Raw genomic sequence first — 16,341 nt, 5'->3', positions numbered from 1 at the left:
ACAGGTCTGTGTGTCTGTGTGTCTGTGGGTGTTTGTAGAAACTTCGCATACTAATACAAGTTGCCTGTAACAAAATTAATAAAAAATGTATAGAAACCAGTATCCTCAAAGTAAGCAATCTAAATGTAAAATTAAGGGTAATTGTGTGCCCCTGTGTTCAGTACTAGTCTGGTCCAAAGGAACTGGCATTTAGACTGAATAGGTAGAGGAAAACCATTGAATTAGTTCATTAGAATGAGGCACCTTCAAGCAGCTTTGGCTCTCTCTTCCCCCCGTTTAGAAATAAGAAGTGGACTCCCATTTACACCTCACACTGTAGTTTTAAAATATGTCAGAAATGGATAAAATATATTAATTCATCACAAAATACACAGAATTACATAAACGCACAAACAGACACATAATTACATATAATTATAAATATACACACATTGATAATTGTATATATACTTATTTAAGTACCCATGGACGCGCACGTGAGCTTACTGAGGTATATACAGATTGTTGAGCATTCACTTAGTTTTAAATACAGACGCACATTAGCGACCACAATCATATATATATATATATATATATATATATATATATATATATTATATATATATATATATATATAAACACTTATAAAAGGTTCCTGCACAATATGGTTTATATTAAAGATATTGGTTATGATATGAAATGCATGTGTTTGATATTAAAGGTATAGAACACTGTTATACATGTCATGTTTAGTATCAAACTGATGCACTGTTTATTTGCAGATTTCCAGTTCCATCGGCAAGGAGATCGCGGCATGCATCTCAAGTTATGGATCAGAGAGAGAGGCATTGAAATGTACTCTGTAATGTAATGTAAACTAGCCAGTTTAGACATTTTTTTTAGGGAGGAAGACTACATAAAGGAACAGCTACAAGATCAAGCCATCCCCTAATGATACCATATGAACTGTCCAATAAGAAGATCATTCAGGAGCAAGAACCAATAAAACAGTGTTTGTCTGTCTCTATTGTGTTGCCATTTCTTGTAAGAGTATATAGTATTGCACAAATGGGGTAGACCTCAGTCATACCCATAGAATGACCGCAGACGTCAGGATTGATGACTGGGACCTGGATCCGGGGCACAAGCATAATGTATTGACTGTACCTTGTGATTGTATAATTTGTTTGCGCTAATTGTATTTAGATCACAGCATGTAACTATCTGCTTTTGGTGAATAATATCTTTTTGTGCTTTGGAAACACAATCAAAGTCTGAAGAGTAATTATTTCTTGTGCGACTTATTACACTAAATAGCAACATTTTAGGGATATAGAGATTGTTAGAATCCATAACATATTACTCATTACTCATATTACACTCATTACTCATAGTACACATATTACTCATAGTACACATATTACTCATATTACCCTAGGGTAATATTTTCTGTGGGAACTCTAATGATGAATTCCAAATCCTCTGATAGATGCGGGCTGAAGCAGGCTTCCTCGCCCTCAGCATTGTTTGGATCACAGAAGTAGAGAAACCTTTGGCCTTTAAGATGGAAGCCTCAAGAGCCATGTCGTCAAAGCCAGCTGAGGTAAATCCGGATATAGGCAGGCACCCTGTACTAGCAAATCCGGTCGCAGAGGCAGTGGAAGCAGACTGTCTATGGATAGACATGTCAGATCGGTGAACCAATATCTCCTGGGCCAGGCATGAACTATTAGTATTATCCTGCTGCCTTCCTGTTTGAACTTTCTGAAGACCCTTGGGAAGAGGGAGATTGGAGGAAACAGGTATGCCAACCTGAAGTCCCACCTTCCTACCAGCGCACCCACGAAGTCGGCTGAGGGGTCCCTTGTTCTAGACCCGTACCTGGGGTCTTTGCGATTGTGATGTGATGCCATAAGGTCTACATCTGGTAGTCTCCCCTTGTCCACCAGGAGTTGAAAGACCACTGGATGAAGAGCCCATTAGGAAGTCCGCTTCCCAGTTGAGGACTCCTGTGATGAATATTGCCACGATTGCTGGAAGATGGCATTCTGCCCACAGCAGAATGTTTGCCACTTTCTTCATAGCTGTCGGACTTTCTGTGACTCCCTGATGGCTAATACTGGCCACTGCGGTCATGTTGTCGGACTGAATCTGGGCAGACCTGCTCTGAAAGAGGTGCACGAAGCTCCAAAACATTGATCGGTAAGTGACCTTCCTGAGCCGTCCACCTTCCCTGAAAGGTGTGATAACCTGTCATTGCTCCCCATCCTCGAAGACTTGCATCCGTGGTGAGAAGTACCCAATCTGGGACCCATAATAGGCAACCCTTGTCTAAATGAGTCATCTGCAGCCATCATGGGAGGGAGAGCCCAACCTCTAGGCGATATGCGGATCATTTGAGACTTTATCAGATGATACTGATCATCCCAATGAGACAGAATCCATTGTTGCAGAGACCTGGAGTGGAACTGGGCATAAGCCACCATGTTGAAGGTGGATACCATGGAGGCCAGTACCTGCATTGCCAAGTGAACTGACACTTTGTGCTTGCAGAGTAGACTGTGCACACAAGATTGTAGCACCGCAATCTTGTCCACTGTTAGAAGAAACCTTAGCCCCAAGGAATCCAGCAGCGCCCCCAAGTGCACATCTGCTGAGATGGAGAAAGAGAACACTTTTCCCAATTGATTATTCAGCCATGCTCTTGTAAGCAGGTGACGTTGTAACACCTCCTGAGATTGTGCCTATATCAGGAGGTAGCCAAATATGGCAGTATCTTGATTCCTTGTCATCTGAGATGAGCCGTCATTCTGATGCCAGGCCTGAGAAAACTGTAAAAGTTGGCCTCCAACCCTGAGACCCATCAGGTTGTGGGCTTACCATCCAGCTTAGAACCTGGATGTCTGGTTGACCAAAATTTCTTGGTCTGCGGTTTCTTGTGGCAATTACCCTGTCTAGCAGAAGATTGTCCCTTTGCTCTACTCTGTGGGTGAAAGGACCAAACTGATGACTGCCTATACCTAGGGGTAGTCGTAGATTGCAACCCAGCAGATTTAGATGTTGCTAGAGAAGCCACTATGTCATCCAGGTCTGGCACAAACAGTACTTTCCCAACAAAAGGCAAAGATTCCAGAGCCTTCTTGTACCCTGTATCCGCCTTCCAGGTTCTTAGCCAAAGGGTTCTCTGGGCTGCAACCACAATTGCAGACAACCTAGAAACCAAGATACCTGCATCAATAACCGCTTCCCCAACATACACAGCTGCCTCTCGTATCTGAAAGAGACAAGACAGCTCGTCCATTATTCCCTAGCTTTGGCTACCCAGGCTACAGCCATAGCTGGCCTGGAAATAGCTCCAGATAATGAATGAAAACATTGTTTTCAAATAATTTTCAAGATTTCTATCTGTAACCTCCTTTAGTGAGGATGCAGAAAGAATGGGTAACGTAGAGCTCCTGATCAATCTAGTAATATGGGCGTCTACTGATAGAGGAACTTCCCATTTGTTACATTCACCAAGTGAAAATGGGTACCGAGAAGTAAAATTCTTTGTAGCATGGAGATGCTTATTTGGAGTAGACCATGCTTCAGACATGAGAGTTGTCAGTTTCGAAGTGGAGAAATTGAGCTTTATTTGAAGTGAAGAACACAAGGAATGCAGAAACTTGGTGACAAACTGCACTCCCAAGTCAGAGATGATTTCCAGAGGTAGTCCATGGAGTCTGAAGATTTCTTGTATGAATAATTGAGCCAACTTGGGAGCTGATGGAAGATAGGTGAGGGGTATGAAGTGAGCAATCTTGGTAAACCGGTCAACTACCACCCAAATTGTGTTGGGTCGGTAATGAAGTCCATCAACAGATGTGACCATGGTTGATGTGGAACAGAGAGGAAGTAACTGCCCAGCTGAAGACTGTTGAGACACTTTATGCTGGGCGTACTTGTTACAAAAGGCAATGAAGTCTTGGATGTCTTTTTTGAGAGAGGGCCACCAGTAAGACCTGGAAATGAACTAAGGTCTTTTGTATGCCTGTATGACCTGTGAAGCAGGAAGCATGAGCCCATTGTAGCAGTTTCTTGCCTAATGTGGGCTTGACAAGAGTTTTCCCAACAGTTGGTGTGGATTCTACTCCAAATGCAGAGAAAGCCACTGGATCAATGATGAGATGCTTCTCAGCAGAAGTAGTCTAATTTTCTTGCTCCATGGAACGAGAGAGGGTATCAGCCTTTCGGTTCTGGACCCCTGGATGAAAAGACAATTTGAAGTTGAATCGTGAGAAGGAAAGAGCCAATCTGCTTTGCTTTGGATTCAGAGAATGGGCTGTCTTAAGATATAACAGGTTTTTGTGGTCTGTGAGAATTTAAATGGGATACCAAAAAAGATAGCTCCACTCCTCTTAAGGGTATCTTAATAGTGAGAAATTCTTGATCCCCAATAGAGTAGTTACACTCAGCCAGAGTTAATTTTCTGAAGAAAAATCCACAGGGGTAAAGACCATCAGAAGGGCATTAAGAGAGCACAGCTCCGACTCCTATGGAAGAAGCGTCAACTTCCAAGACGAATTTGCGATAGTAGTTCGGAAACCCAAGGAAGCGCTGAACAGTCCTGAGAGTATTAGGAAGACACTTCTCCAATTGCAGTAGAGATGATTGGAACAGACACTTTACTTGCCAGTGATGTTCTTCCAGATCAATGGCGAATATGAGAATATCGTCAAGATAGACAACATGTTTGTTCTACAGATTGCGGAAGATCTCATTGACATAGTGCTGAAATACTGCGGGAGCATTGCTGAGACTGTAGGGAATAACGAGGTACGCGTAGTGACCGTTGCAGATGTTAAATGTGGTTTTCCACTTATCTCTGCTCCGGATCCGTATGAGACTATATGCTCCCCCAAGTCCGATTTGGTGAAGATGGTGGCTCCACTGACATGGTCAAAAAGCTCTGTGATAAGAGGGAGAGGATAGCGTTTTTTTAATGGTGATGTCATTCAGTCCCCTGTAGTCAGTCAATGCCGGGGCGCAGACCGCCATAGTTTTCTTTTTACAAAAAATAAGCCTGCACCAGCAGGAGGGGTGGAAGGGCGGATGAACCCTTTTTCCAAATTCTCTTGGATCCAGTCACTCATGGCCTTAGTTTCTGGGAGCAATAGCAGATAAATTCGTCATCTGGGAGGAGATTTCCCAGGGATTAGTTCAGTTGGACAATCCAATTTACAGTGAGGAGGAAGATTAGCAGCACCACCTTTACTGAAAAAATCAGTGAATTATTGATAAGGAGGAGGATTATCCGGATTAGATGGTCCTGCAAAGCATACTGCAAGAACTTTAAAATTTTGAAGGCAAGGACTAAAGCAGGAAGATCTCCAAGCGGTGATTTGTGAGGTTCTCGTGTCAATTTCAGGATTATGCAGACGGAGCCAGGGCAAGCCCAGAACTATGAACTTTTAAGTTTTCCTGTCATACCCATGGCATCACATTCCAGAGTGTAGAGCACTAATCTTGACTCGCAGATGTCGAGTCTGAAGGGTAATTGTACCTCCTAGGATGCGGGTTCCATCAACCGCTATGAGGTAGATAGGATGAGGCAGACTCTCGGTTGGTACTGCCCACTGCTGGGCTAATTCGGATGTGACAATAATGCCAGCTGCGCCTGAATCCAACAGAGCAGAGACTTGATTAAAGCGCTTGGCCACTTGAAAAGAAACAGAGAATGTGGTCATCTTTGTTATATGTAAAATAATTGGAATTTAAGGGGAGATGTACTAAGCTCTGGAATGAGATAAACTACCAACCACTCAGCTCCTAACTGTCATGCTACAGGCTGTTTTTGAAAAATCAGTTAGGAGCTGATTGGTTGGTAGTTTATCACTCTCCAATTTATCAATTTCCAGAGCTTAGTACATCTGCCCCTTAGTTTAGTAAATAATGTATAAATGTATTTTAGTGTTACTGTAGTATCAATAACTAAAAGGAAGACTATACATGTAATTGACAGCAGCTGTCAGCCTTTCCCAGTAGCCCATGTGCTGGGATTTAGGCGGCAGTGAGGGGGTTAATGTGGGAGTGCCCATTATACAGCTAGACGTGGGGTGATCTGAGGAGCTATAAATAGCACTGGGGCAAGTACAGTGGGGAAGTTGGTCGGAGGTAATGAGAGGAGTGTCAGGAACCTGATGGAGGGACTTGTCTGCATTATAGCATTACCAGACTGTACAAAAGTCACATTAAGGGCCTGATTCAGACCCGCTCACGAGCGCTTAGCGCTCGCAAGTGGGTCGATGGCTGGGCAGTGCACACGATGCGCGCATGTGCGAGCCCCGAAGCGAGCGAGAAATCACTCGGTCTGGCGCTCGCATCCAAAAGGGATGTCGAAGTTGATCGACAGCAAGGCCCGTTTGGTGGGGAGGGGGGGGGTGGCTGGCCAAACGGAGGCGTTCCCGCCTGCCGTTTGGGGGCAGCCCCACTGACATTACGAGTGATGTCTATCAGAGCCGGAAGCTTACTGGGACTTGCGGCAGATGAGACCCTACCACAAGGTTCTCGTTGCAAGCCCCAATGGTCACCCACAGCTAAGTGAGCAGCCAGGAGGCCGGACTGAAAAAAAATAAATAACGCCCTTCAGACCTGTGAGCTGCCTCTGGCAGCGAGCGGGTCTGAATCAGGGCCTAAGTGCAGCCAGTCTTAAGGTTATTGCCATTTTCAACCAATTGGAATAACAAATCGTTATGCACGTTCCCGCTGGTCATTGTCTGTGATCTCTTCAACATGCAGAAAGATCACGACCTGTCTTTTCACGATTTGCCACACATCATTCCGTGTGTGTGCACTATGAACGAGTTCATGGACGACGAACGATTTGTCTTCACTTTTCCTGGCCACTCCCCTCCACCATTTTATGCCAGCCAATGGGGAGACAGAAGATCGTTAATGATTTGCAGTTGTTAATGACCCATCTATATCGTTTGTACAATCGTTCCATGTGCAAGGAACAATATAGTTTGTCCGGGAGTGTTCAGGAGTTCAAGGGAAATCATTAATGAGATCGTATAATTTCCTATATTGTTTTGTGTGTAGGGACCTTTAATCTTTAGAGAACCATACTATAAATCTAGGGCCAGAGATGACAGCTCCAGGTCACTAAAAATGCAAAACACATTCGTAGCTGCAGCAGTTTTCAATTTGCGACACAAACTAAATAAGAGATAGAATAAAATGATTCTGCAACACCTTAGTATTGCCCCACAGATGATTCTATTCATACAGACTTATACGGAGAGGGCAGATGTGACCCTACCCCTCAGACACCACAGGCTTATATGTACATTAGCTTTAATAAGCGGACATCAAACAAACATCTGTTGAACTATCTGGGAGCAGCACTAAAAGATCTAATAATATTCAATACAGCAACAACTTGGAGTTATAATTATCAACAAAAGAGGCAATTAAGTGGCTGTAACATCATCTAATCCAGGGGACTGCAAACATCATATATCCTAAACGCAGGGCCGTCCCTAGGATAGGGCACCGCAGGGCAGGGCCGTCACTAGGATAGGGCACCGCAGGGCAGGGCCGTCACTAGGATAGGGCACCGCAGGGCAGGGTCGTAATTAGGATAGGGCACCGCAGGGCAGGGCCGTCACTAGGATAGGGCACGGCCGTCACTAGGTTAGGGCACCGCAGGGCAGGGTCGTCACTAGGATTGGGCACCGCAGGGTAGGGTCGTCACTAGGATAGGGCACCGCAGGGCAGGGGGCGCTGTTTGGGCCTGTCAGTTTTCCTGTTTATTATCATTCTTACTTGTAGCTTCCTCTTCTTTTATCCCCAGCATCTCCTGGCCTCCCCCATCTCTTCCCTGGCCCTTCCCCATGAGGCCTTGGCCCTCTCTCAGGTGCACTATATTATGTCCCTATTTACCCCCGGCATCTCCTGGCCTCCCCTATCTCTTCCCTGGCCCTTCCCCATGGGGCCATGCCCCTCTCTCAGGTGCACTATATTATGTCCCTATTTATCCCCAGCATCTCCGGGCCTCCCCTATCTCTTCCCTGGCCCTTCCCCATGAGGCCATGGCCCTCTCTCAGGTGCACTATATTATGTCCCTATTTATCCCCAGCATCTCCTGGCCTCCCCTATCTCTTCCCTGGCCATTCCACATGAGGCCATGGCCCTCTCTCAGGTGCACTATATTATGTCCCTATTTATCCCCAGCATCTCCTGGCCTCCCCTATCTCTTCCCTGGCCATTCCACATGAGGCCATGGCCCTCTCTCAGGTGCACTATATTATGTCCCTATTTTAAAAATGGGGGGGGGGGGGGGGGCACCAATGCTCTCTCTGGCACAGGGCACCAAAATGTCTAGTTACGGCTCTGCCTCAACGGACATATTGACTATCAGTAAATGTATCCCAAATTCTATGAGAACTGTTCTATGAGATATTGCCATATACAGCCAGGATCAGGGAGAGCAAGGATAGACTAGAGACAAAACCCAAATTCATCACTCCAAGGATATAGGGTCTCATTCAGACCCGGTCGTTAGATGCAAGCAGTCGCTCTGATTGAGGGCGGCCGCTTGCATCTTGAAGTGTGGCCTCTTGGTCGCTAGCTAAGCTGTGGGTTACCACCCTCAGCTTAGCGACCGACCAGGGTGATGGTCGCGATGGTCAGGACTATCGCGACCATCGGGGCTTGCGACGAGACCCTAAGGTTGGGTCTCGGCACTCGCAAGCCCCAGGGAGCTTTCTACTCTGATCGAGCAATGATGTCAGTGGGGCCGCCCCTAAACGGCAAGCGTTTCGTCGGGAACCCCTCCGTTTGGCCAGTCACCCCCGGCCTACCTTCCAAATGAGGTGAGCTGTCAATCAACATCGACAGCTCGCCCCCTTTGGTGCGAGACCCAGAGCGACGGAGCGGCCATCGCTAGCCAGGTCTAGTGTATGCGCATGTCGAAGCCGGCTCCGACGTGCGCATGCCCAGTGGGCAAACATCGACCCGGTTGCGAGTGCTCAGCGCTTGTGACCGGGTCTGAATGAGACCAGTGGCGTAACTATAAATTTTGCTCCCCCCCCATCCGCCCAAAGATCAAACACACCCAAAGACGACGTTTAAGATGTGTGGTTACATGATACAGCAACGTGCCTTACACATTATGACACACTAAGTAATGCCATTTATAACACAGTGTATCACACCGGAACGCCCCTTACAACACATTATGCCACACCGGAATTCCCCTTACAACACATCATGCCACACAGCAATGCCCCTTACACATGCCACACAATAATGCCACGTATAACACATGACATACAGTAAAACCCTTATAAATTTATGCCATGCTGTAATGCCCCTATTTCACATTGTAATGCCAAATACACATTATGCCAAACAGTAATGCCCATTACATTCCACCCTGACAGATTACTTCACCAACCCTCCTCTCTGCTCCTGCCAGTCTGTCACCTCAGCTCAGGACAGGTTGCACAGTTTTTATGTCCGTGAAGAACCAGATTATTGGGAACATAGTTTATAACCTGCAAACTGTGTGTATCAAGTTAGTGCCCTTATACAGTGCCCCCTGTAGTTGTGCCCCAAAATGCAATGCCCCCTGTAATAGTGCCCCTTATGCAATGCCCCCTGTAATAGTGCCCCTTATGCAATGCCCCCTGTAGTAGTGCCCATTATGCAATGCCCCCTGTAGTAGTGCCCATTATGCAATGCCCCCTGTAGTAGTGCCCATTATGCAATGCCCCCTGTAGTAGTGCCCATTATGCAGGACCCCCTTTAGTTGTGCCCATTAAAGTAGTGTCCCCTGTAGTAGTGCCCATTATGCAATGCCCCCTGTAGTAGTGCCCATTATGCAATGCCCCCTGTAGTAGTGCCCATTGTGCAATGCCCCCTGTAATAGTGCCCCTTATGCAATGCCCCCTGTAGTAGTGCCCATTATGCAATGCCCCCTGTAATAGTGCCCCTTATGCAATGTCCCCTGTAGTAGTGCCCATTATGCAGGACCCCCTTTAGTTGTGCCCATTAAAGTAGTGTCCCCTGTAGTTGTGCCCCATATGCAATGCCCCCTATACTAGTGCCTCTTATGCAGTGCCCCATGTAGTTGTGCCCGCATGCAGTGCCCCTTGTAGTTGCGCCCCTTCAAGTAGTGCCCCTTGTAGTTGTGCCCCTTCCAGTAGTTGCCCTCAGTAGTGAGCCCCCAGTAGTTGGCCCTCTGTAGCCGCACAAAAAAAAAAGCAGCCGCCCTCATTCAGAGAGAGTGAGGGCCATAGACTCCAGATTCATCACTCCAAGGATATAGACTCCAGATTCATCACTCCAAGGATATAGACTCCAGATTCATCACTCCAAGGATATAGACTCCAGATTCATCACTCCAAGGATATAGACTCCAGATTCATCACTCCAAGGATATAGACTCCAGATTCATCACTCCAAGGATATAGACTCCAGATTCATCACTCCAAGGATATAGACTCCAGATTCATCACTCCAAGGATATAGACTCCAAATGCATCACTCCAAGGATATAGACTCCAAATGCATCACTCCAAGGATATAGACTCCAGATTCATCACTCCAAGGATATAGACTCCAAATGCATCACTCCAAGGATATAGACTCCAAATGCATCACTCCAAGGATATAGACTCCAAATGCATCACTCCAAGGATATAGACTCCAAATGCATCACTCCAAGGATATAGACCACCTCTAGTAGCCTCAGCATTTAGGGGCCTATTCATCAACTAGTCCATCTACTACACACTGGGGAAGATCAAAATTCTGAAAAATAGACGTTTGATCCAGCAAGAAAACATTTTTTTTATGTAAGGACTCTTCTATTTGTTTATGTATTGGCACCAATGGAGGAAATATATTGTTTATGATTGTTACTGACTAGGGTAGGAAGGAGTCACAACCCTACAGGATGGGCCTAGCAAGTTTAGTGGTCCTGGTGCTAACTCAGGTAAATGTGCCGCTGACCAGTGATGTTTTTGTTGCCACTTTTCCTTTTATCTACAGGCCTTTTTTATCCCCAATTTGTTTCTCAAAATATTGTGACAATTAATTTTTCCAAACACAAGTCTCCATGTGGTTATGTTAGGTTAAGTTTTTGCTGTTATTATGTTAAGATCTTATTGCACGTGGTAAAGCTGTAGCCAATAGTCATTTTATCCTTAAAATGGAACAAAGAACTCCCCACATGCCCAAAGATACTGGGAGAACCAGTGACCACACAGCTATAATTATTTTACAGCATATGAGCATATAACTCAACATGGAGGATTCAACAATTGACAGTAACTGTAAAACATAGCTACACTAACAGCAGGGAACATAGAGTAACCAACGTGAGCTGAGTGATCCTCATATTTTTAGTCAAGCATTGATATGAACCCAGAAACCCTGAACATTCACAATTATGGTAAGTATGTAATAGCCATATATACATTTTAGTCAGGGTCCACCTATATTGCACTCCTATTGATGAGACACCCCAGACTACCTGACAAATTTTCTTCTGATTAGGACATACCTCCTTGTACCAGACCCCAAGTCCCTATGAGTGCAGCCCTCCAGGCCATACTGAGCACTGAGGGACACAGATGACAAACCTAGCAGAGCAGCAGAGGAAATGGATGTGATGGGCAGTGATGGTTTCTGTGGGGTGGTTGGTTCAGCAGCTGGATGCTCTCTTGCGATGGAGGAGATGCTCTCAGGTGATGGAGGAGATGCTCTCAGGTGATGGAGGAGATGCTCTCAGGTGATGGTGAAGCTCCTCTGCTAAAAGCCTCCATACCTTTCTGCCCGGCCTTAGCGTTCCCAATTAGCAGTTTTGTTGCCAAAAACTCAGAGAGCTCGCCCAGTGTGGGCTTAGAGCCATGGGTGGCCACACTGCCATGGGCAATTGTCAACGCCACTGGCATAGGCTCTTTCCCCTGGTGATAAAGTATTTATCTTGCAGAGCATACTTCATTCTACTGCTACCCCCCTAATTTGGGGGACCTAGGCAGTGGCCTAATGGTACCAGTGGCCGTAGGTAACACCTATATTTGTTTGATATTTTTTCAAAGTATGTTTATGGTTACCAAATTGACTTTAATATATATATTGTCTGTATAATTTGTATACCGCAATTTGCAATGTTTTGTATTATCTGTTTTACTAAATAGGGATATAAAAATATTAATTGTAATAATTAATGATTTAGCACCAAATACCGTTACTAAACACAACAGACGTGAAACTATTGACACCCTGCGGAATAACTCCTGGAGGCAACAGAGGTTTTCGGCTCCAGTTACCAGGTGTTACAGACAAGGGTAGCCACCTCCAGAAAACCAGGGCCCACAGCCTCGGGTGCCAAGTCTTTGTAGGCCGGGCTGCGCACTGCCTGTAGCATTAGAGAGACATTTACACTGTACATACCTGCCCTCTCCTGTGCGACTAGCTGGCAAATAATGGCGTAGGATTGGAGACCTCAGAGGAGACATTGGTTCTAGGCACCTGCAACAAGTTCTGCCAGTGTTGTTACCCCCTGACTTCAGTGTATTATAAATGTCATAATATATATACATTTACTAATGGCTATAATTATTCATGAATACTTTCAAGTTACTGAATAACTCACTATAAGCTCTGATTATAGCCTATATTGCTATACATACTTTATTAATGGAACAATTCTGGATTTGTAAAGATATTCCTTTAGCACTTGTGTTTGTACCGACTTCCTCTGAGTGTTCTGGTTTCCTCCAACCATTAACAAACATACTGGAAGCTCAATTAGTGACAGAATGATACTAGCGCATTTATGATGCAGGTAAGTTTAGCGATTTGTAATATCTCCTCTCCGGGAGATGTCAGGAGAGCAAACACAGATGGACACATCGGGGGGTGGGGCCAGGTTCCTATGTTATTAGGCCCCACCCCATCAGGCAATCCGCCGCGAATCACAAGACCATGATGAGGGACGGCCATTTTAGCGTCATTTAGCCCTGCCCCCTCCGTACAGAGCCGCAATTCCTGGCAATCATCTCCCAATCATGTTCATTTCACTAGAAAGTGAGCGGGATGCAGGAGATTCGGATAATCTTGCGGCGGTGCGGGGGGCTACCTGAACATTTGGGAGACTCTCGCAACAACCCGGGAGAGTAGGTAAGTATGGATTAGCTATAAATTTCATGGATTGACGTGAATGAGTCAATATTTTATTATTTTATTCTATTCCCTGAACATCACATGGTGACACCGGTTTTCCATGTTTGCACCACTGCAAAGAAACAATACACGTTGTCCCGATTATCTCCGTGAGGTCCAACCATACAGTATGTGACTCCATGTGTCTACTCCACAGTCACAGATCACAATTATACCATGAGAACAAACCTCTAACGCTTAGGACTGCAAAGTGCACATATTAGGGATTTAATGTTCTGTAAATGGTGATTATACTGTAATTATAGAGACTGAACTGAATGATTCCTCTTTGTCTGTGTCCAGTTATTATCCTCTATATAAAAGCAGCAAATGTTTCTCTCTATAGAGTATCCCTTTATAATGATTTTTCTTTCCTTTTACAATATTTTGACCCCCACAAAATTCCTTATATAATCTACGCCTAAATTATGTACACTCGCTCATTGTGCCAAATACAAATGCTGCCGTATTCTTAGGTTAGGACGTGTCCAACACAAATATCAGAACCAGTCACTTTATTTGGCTTATTGATATTAATAACGTTTTCTTCATTGTGTTCTCTGATACAGATGTTATAGCCGCAAATTGCTAATCCTACCGTTTTCCTGAAGGCATCCGGGATTCATTTCCATGGTCTCCCTCATTCTGACAGATTCCGCAGCTTTCTGTGGATGAACCATCCAAACACACCAATCAGAACGCTGCACAGAGACCTGGAAGGTAAAAGGGAACACATTTATAATAGGGTATAAAAATCTCTGCCAGGTCACCGCACCCCACACCTCTGACTAATAACCACTGACAGTACCCCTGACCACCAGTAACCAGTAACCTCTCACCTGACTAATAACCACTGACAGGAGCCTGACCACCAGTAACCCCTCACCTCTGACTAATAACCACTGACAGGAGCCTGACCACCAGTAACCTGTAACCCCTCACCTCTGACTAATAACCACTGACAGGAGCCTGATCACCAGTAACCCCTCACCTCTGACTAATAACCACTGACAGGAGCCTGACCACCAGTAACCCCTCACCTCTGACTAATAACCACTGACAGGAGCCTGACCACCAGTAACCCCTCACCTCTGACTAATAACCACTGACAGGACCCCTGACCACCAGTAACCTGTAACCCCTCACCTCTGACTAATAACCACTGACAGGAGCCTGACCACCAGTAACCCCTCACCTCTGACTAATAACCACTGACAGGAGCCTGACCACCAGTAACCTGTAACCCCTCACCTCTGACTAATAACCACTGACAGGAGCCTGACCACCAGTAACCCCTCACCTCTGACTAATAACCACTGACAGGAGCCTGACCACCAGTAACCTGTATCCCCTCACCTCTGACTAATAACCACTGACAGGACCCCTGACCACCAGTAACCTGTATCCCCTCACCTCTGACTAATAACCACTGACAGGAGCCTGACCTGTAACCCCTCACCTCTGACTAATAACCACTGACAGGAGCCTGATCACCAGTAACCTGTAACCCCTCACCTCTGACTAATAACCACTGACAGGAGCCTGACCACCAGTAACCCCTCACCTCTGACTAATAACCACTGACAGGAGCCTGACCACCAGTAACCCCTCACCTCTGACTAATAACCACTGACAGGAGCCTGACCACCAGTAACCCCTCACCTCTGACTAATAACCACTGACAGGACCCCTGACCACCAGTAACCTGTAACCCCTCACCTCTGACTAATAACCACTGACAGGAGCCTGACCACCAGTAACCCCTCACCTCTGACTAATAACCACTGACAGGAGCCTGACCACCAGTAACCTGTAACCCCTCACCTCTGACTAATAACCACTGACAGGAGCCTGACCACCAGTAACCCCTCACCTCTGACTAATAACCACTGACAGGAGCCTGACCACCAGTAACCCCTCACCTCTGACTAATAACCACTGACAGGAGCCTGACCACCAGTAACCTGTAACCCCTCACCTCTGACTAATAACCACTGACAGGAGCCTGACCACCAGTAACCTGTAACCCCTCACCTCTGACTAATAACCACTGACAGGAGCCTGACCACCTGTAACCCCTCACCTCTGACTAATAACCACTGACAGGAGCCTGACCACCAGTAACCCCTCACCTCTGACTAATAACCACTGACAGGACCCCTGACCACCAGTAACCTGTAACCCCTCACCTCTGACTAATAACCACTGACAGGAGCCTGACCACCAGTAACCCCTCACCTCTGACTAATAACCACTGACAGGAGCCTGACCACCAGTAACCTGTATCCCCTCACCTCTGACTAATAACCACTGACAGGAGCCTGACCTGTAACCCCTCACCTCTGACTAATAACCACTGACAGGAGCCTGATCACCAGTAACCTGTAACCCCTCACCTCTGACTAATAACCACTGACAGGAGCCTGACCACCAGTAACCCCTCACCTCTGACTAATAACCACTGACAGGAGCCTGACCACCTGTAACCCCTCACCTCTGACTAATAACCACTGACAGGAGCCTGACCACCAGTAACCCCTCACCTCTGACTAATAACCACTGACAGGACCCCTGACCACCAGTAACCTGTAACCCCTCACCTCTGACTAATAACCACTGACAGGAGCCTGACCACCAGTAACCCCTCACCTCTGACTAATAACCACTGACAGGAGCCTGACCACCAGTAACCTGTATCCCCTCACCTCTGACTAATAACCACTGACAGGACCCCTGACCACCAGTAACCTGTATCCCCTCACCTCTGACTAATAACCACTGACAGGAGCCTGACCACCAGTAACCCCTCACCTCTGACTAATAACCACTGACAGGAGCCTGACCACCTGTAACCCCTCACCTCTGACTAATAACCACTGACAGGAGCCTGACCACCAGTAACCTGTATCCCCTCACCTCTGACTAATAACCACTGACAGGACCCCTGACCACCAGTAACCTGTATCCCCTCACCTCTGACTAATAACCACTGACAGGAGCCTGACCACCAGTAACCTGTAACCCCTCACCTCTGACTAATAACCACTGACAGGAGCCTGACCACCAGTAACCTGTAAGCCCTGGTCTCTGTGCAGGCATGCACTCAGGGGTATACATAATATACTTTAGGGAAGCTCCTCAACAGCA

General features: G+C 46.1%; 1 protein-coding gene across 1 annotated transcript in view; it reads right to left on the bottom strand.

The window, feature by feature from the left end:
• Window positions 1-13,874, bottom strand: part of MPP4 (MAGUK p55 scaffold protein 4) — a 212,495-nt gene extending 198,621 nt beyond the window's left edge. The window contains exon 1 of the mRNA XM_088460721.1: window positions 13,793-13,874. Within this exon, the coding sequence (XP_088316847.1) occupies window positions 13,793-13,874 (82 nt within the window). The remainder of the gene's footprint in view (window positions 1-13,792) is intronic.
• Window positions 13,875-16,341: the final 2,467 nt, after the last annotated feature.

The sequence above is a fragment of the Taudactylus pleione genome, unplaced genomic scaffold, assembly GCF_031769625.1.
Source record: "Taudactylus pleione unplaced genomic scaffold, aTauple2 ptg000976l, whole genome shotgun sequence".
NCBI lineage: Eukaryota > Metazoa > Chordata > Amphibia > Anura > Myobatrachidae > Taudactylus > Taudactylus pleione.
Note: the sequence above shows the minus strand (reverse complement) of the source record. Positions and strands in the feature narration are given on the sequence as shown.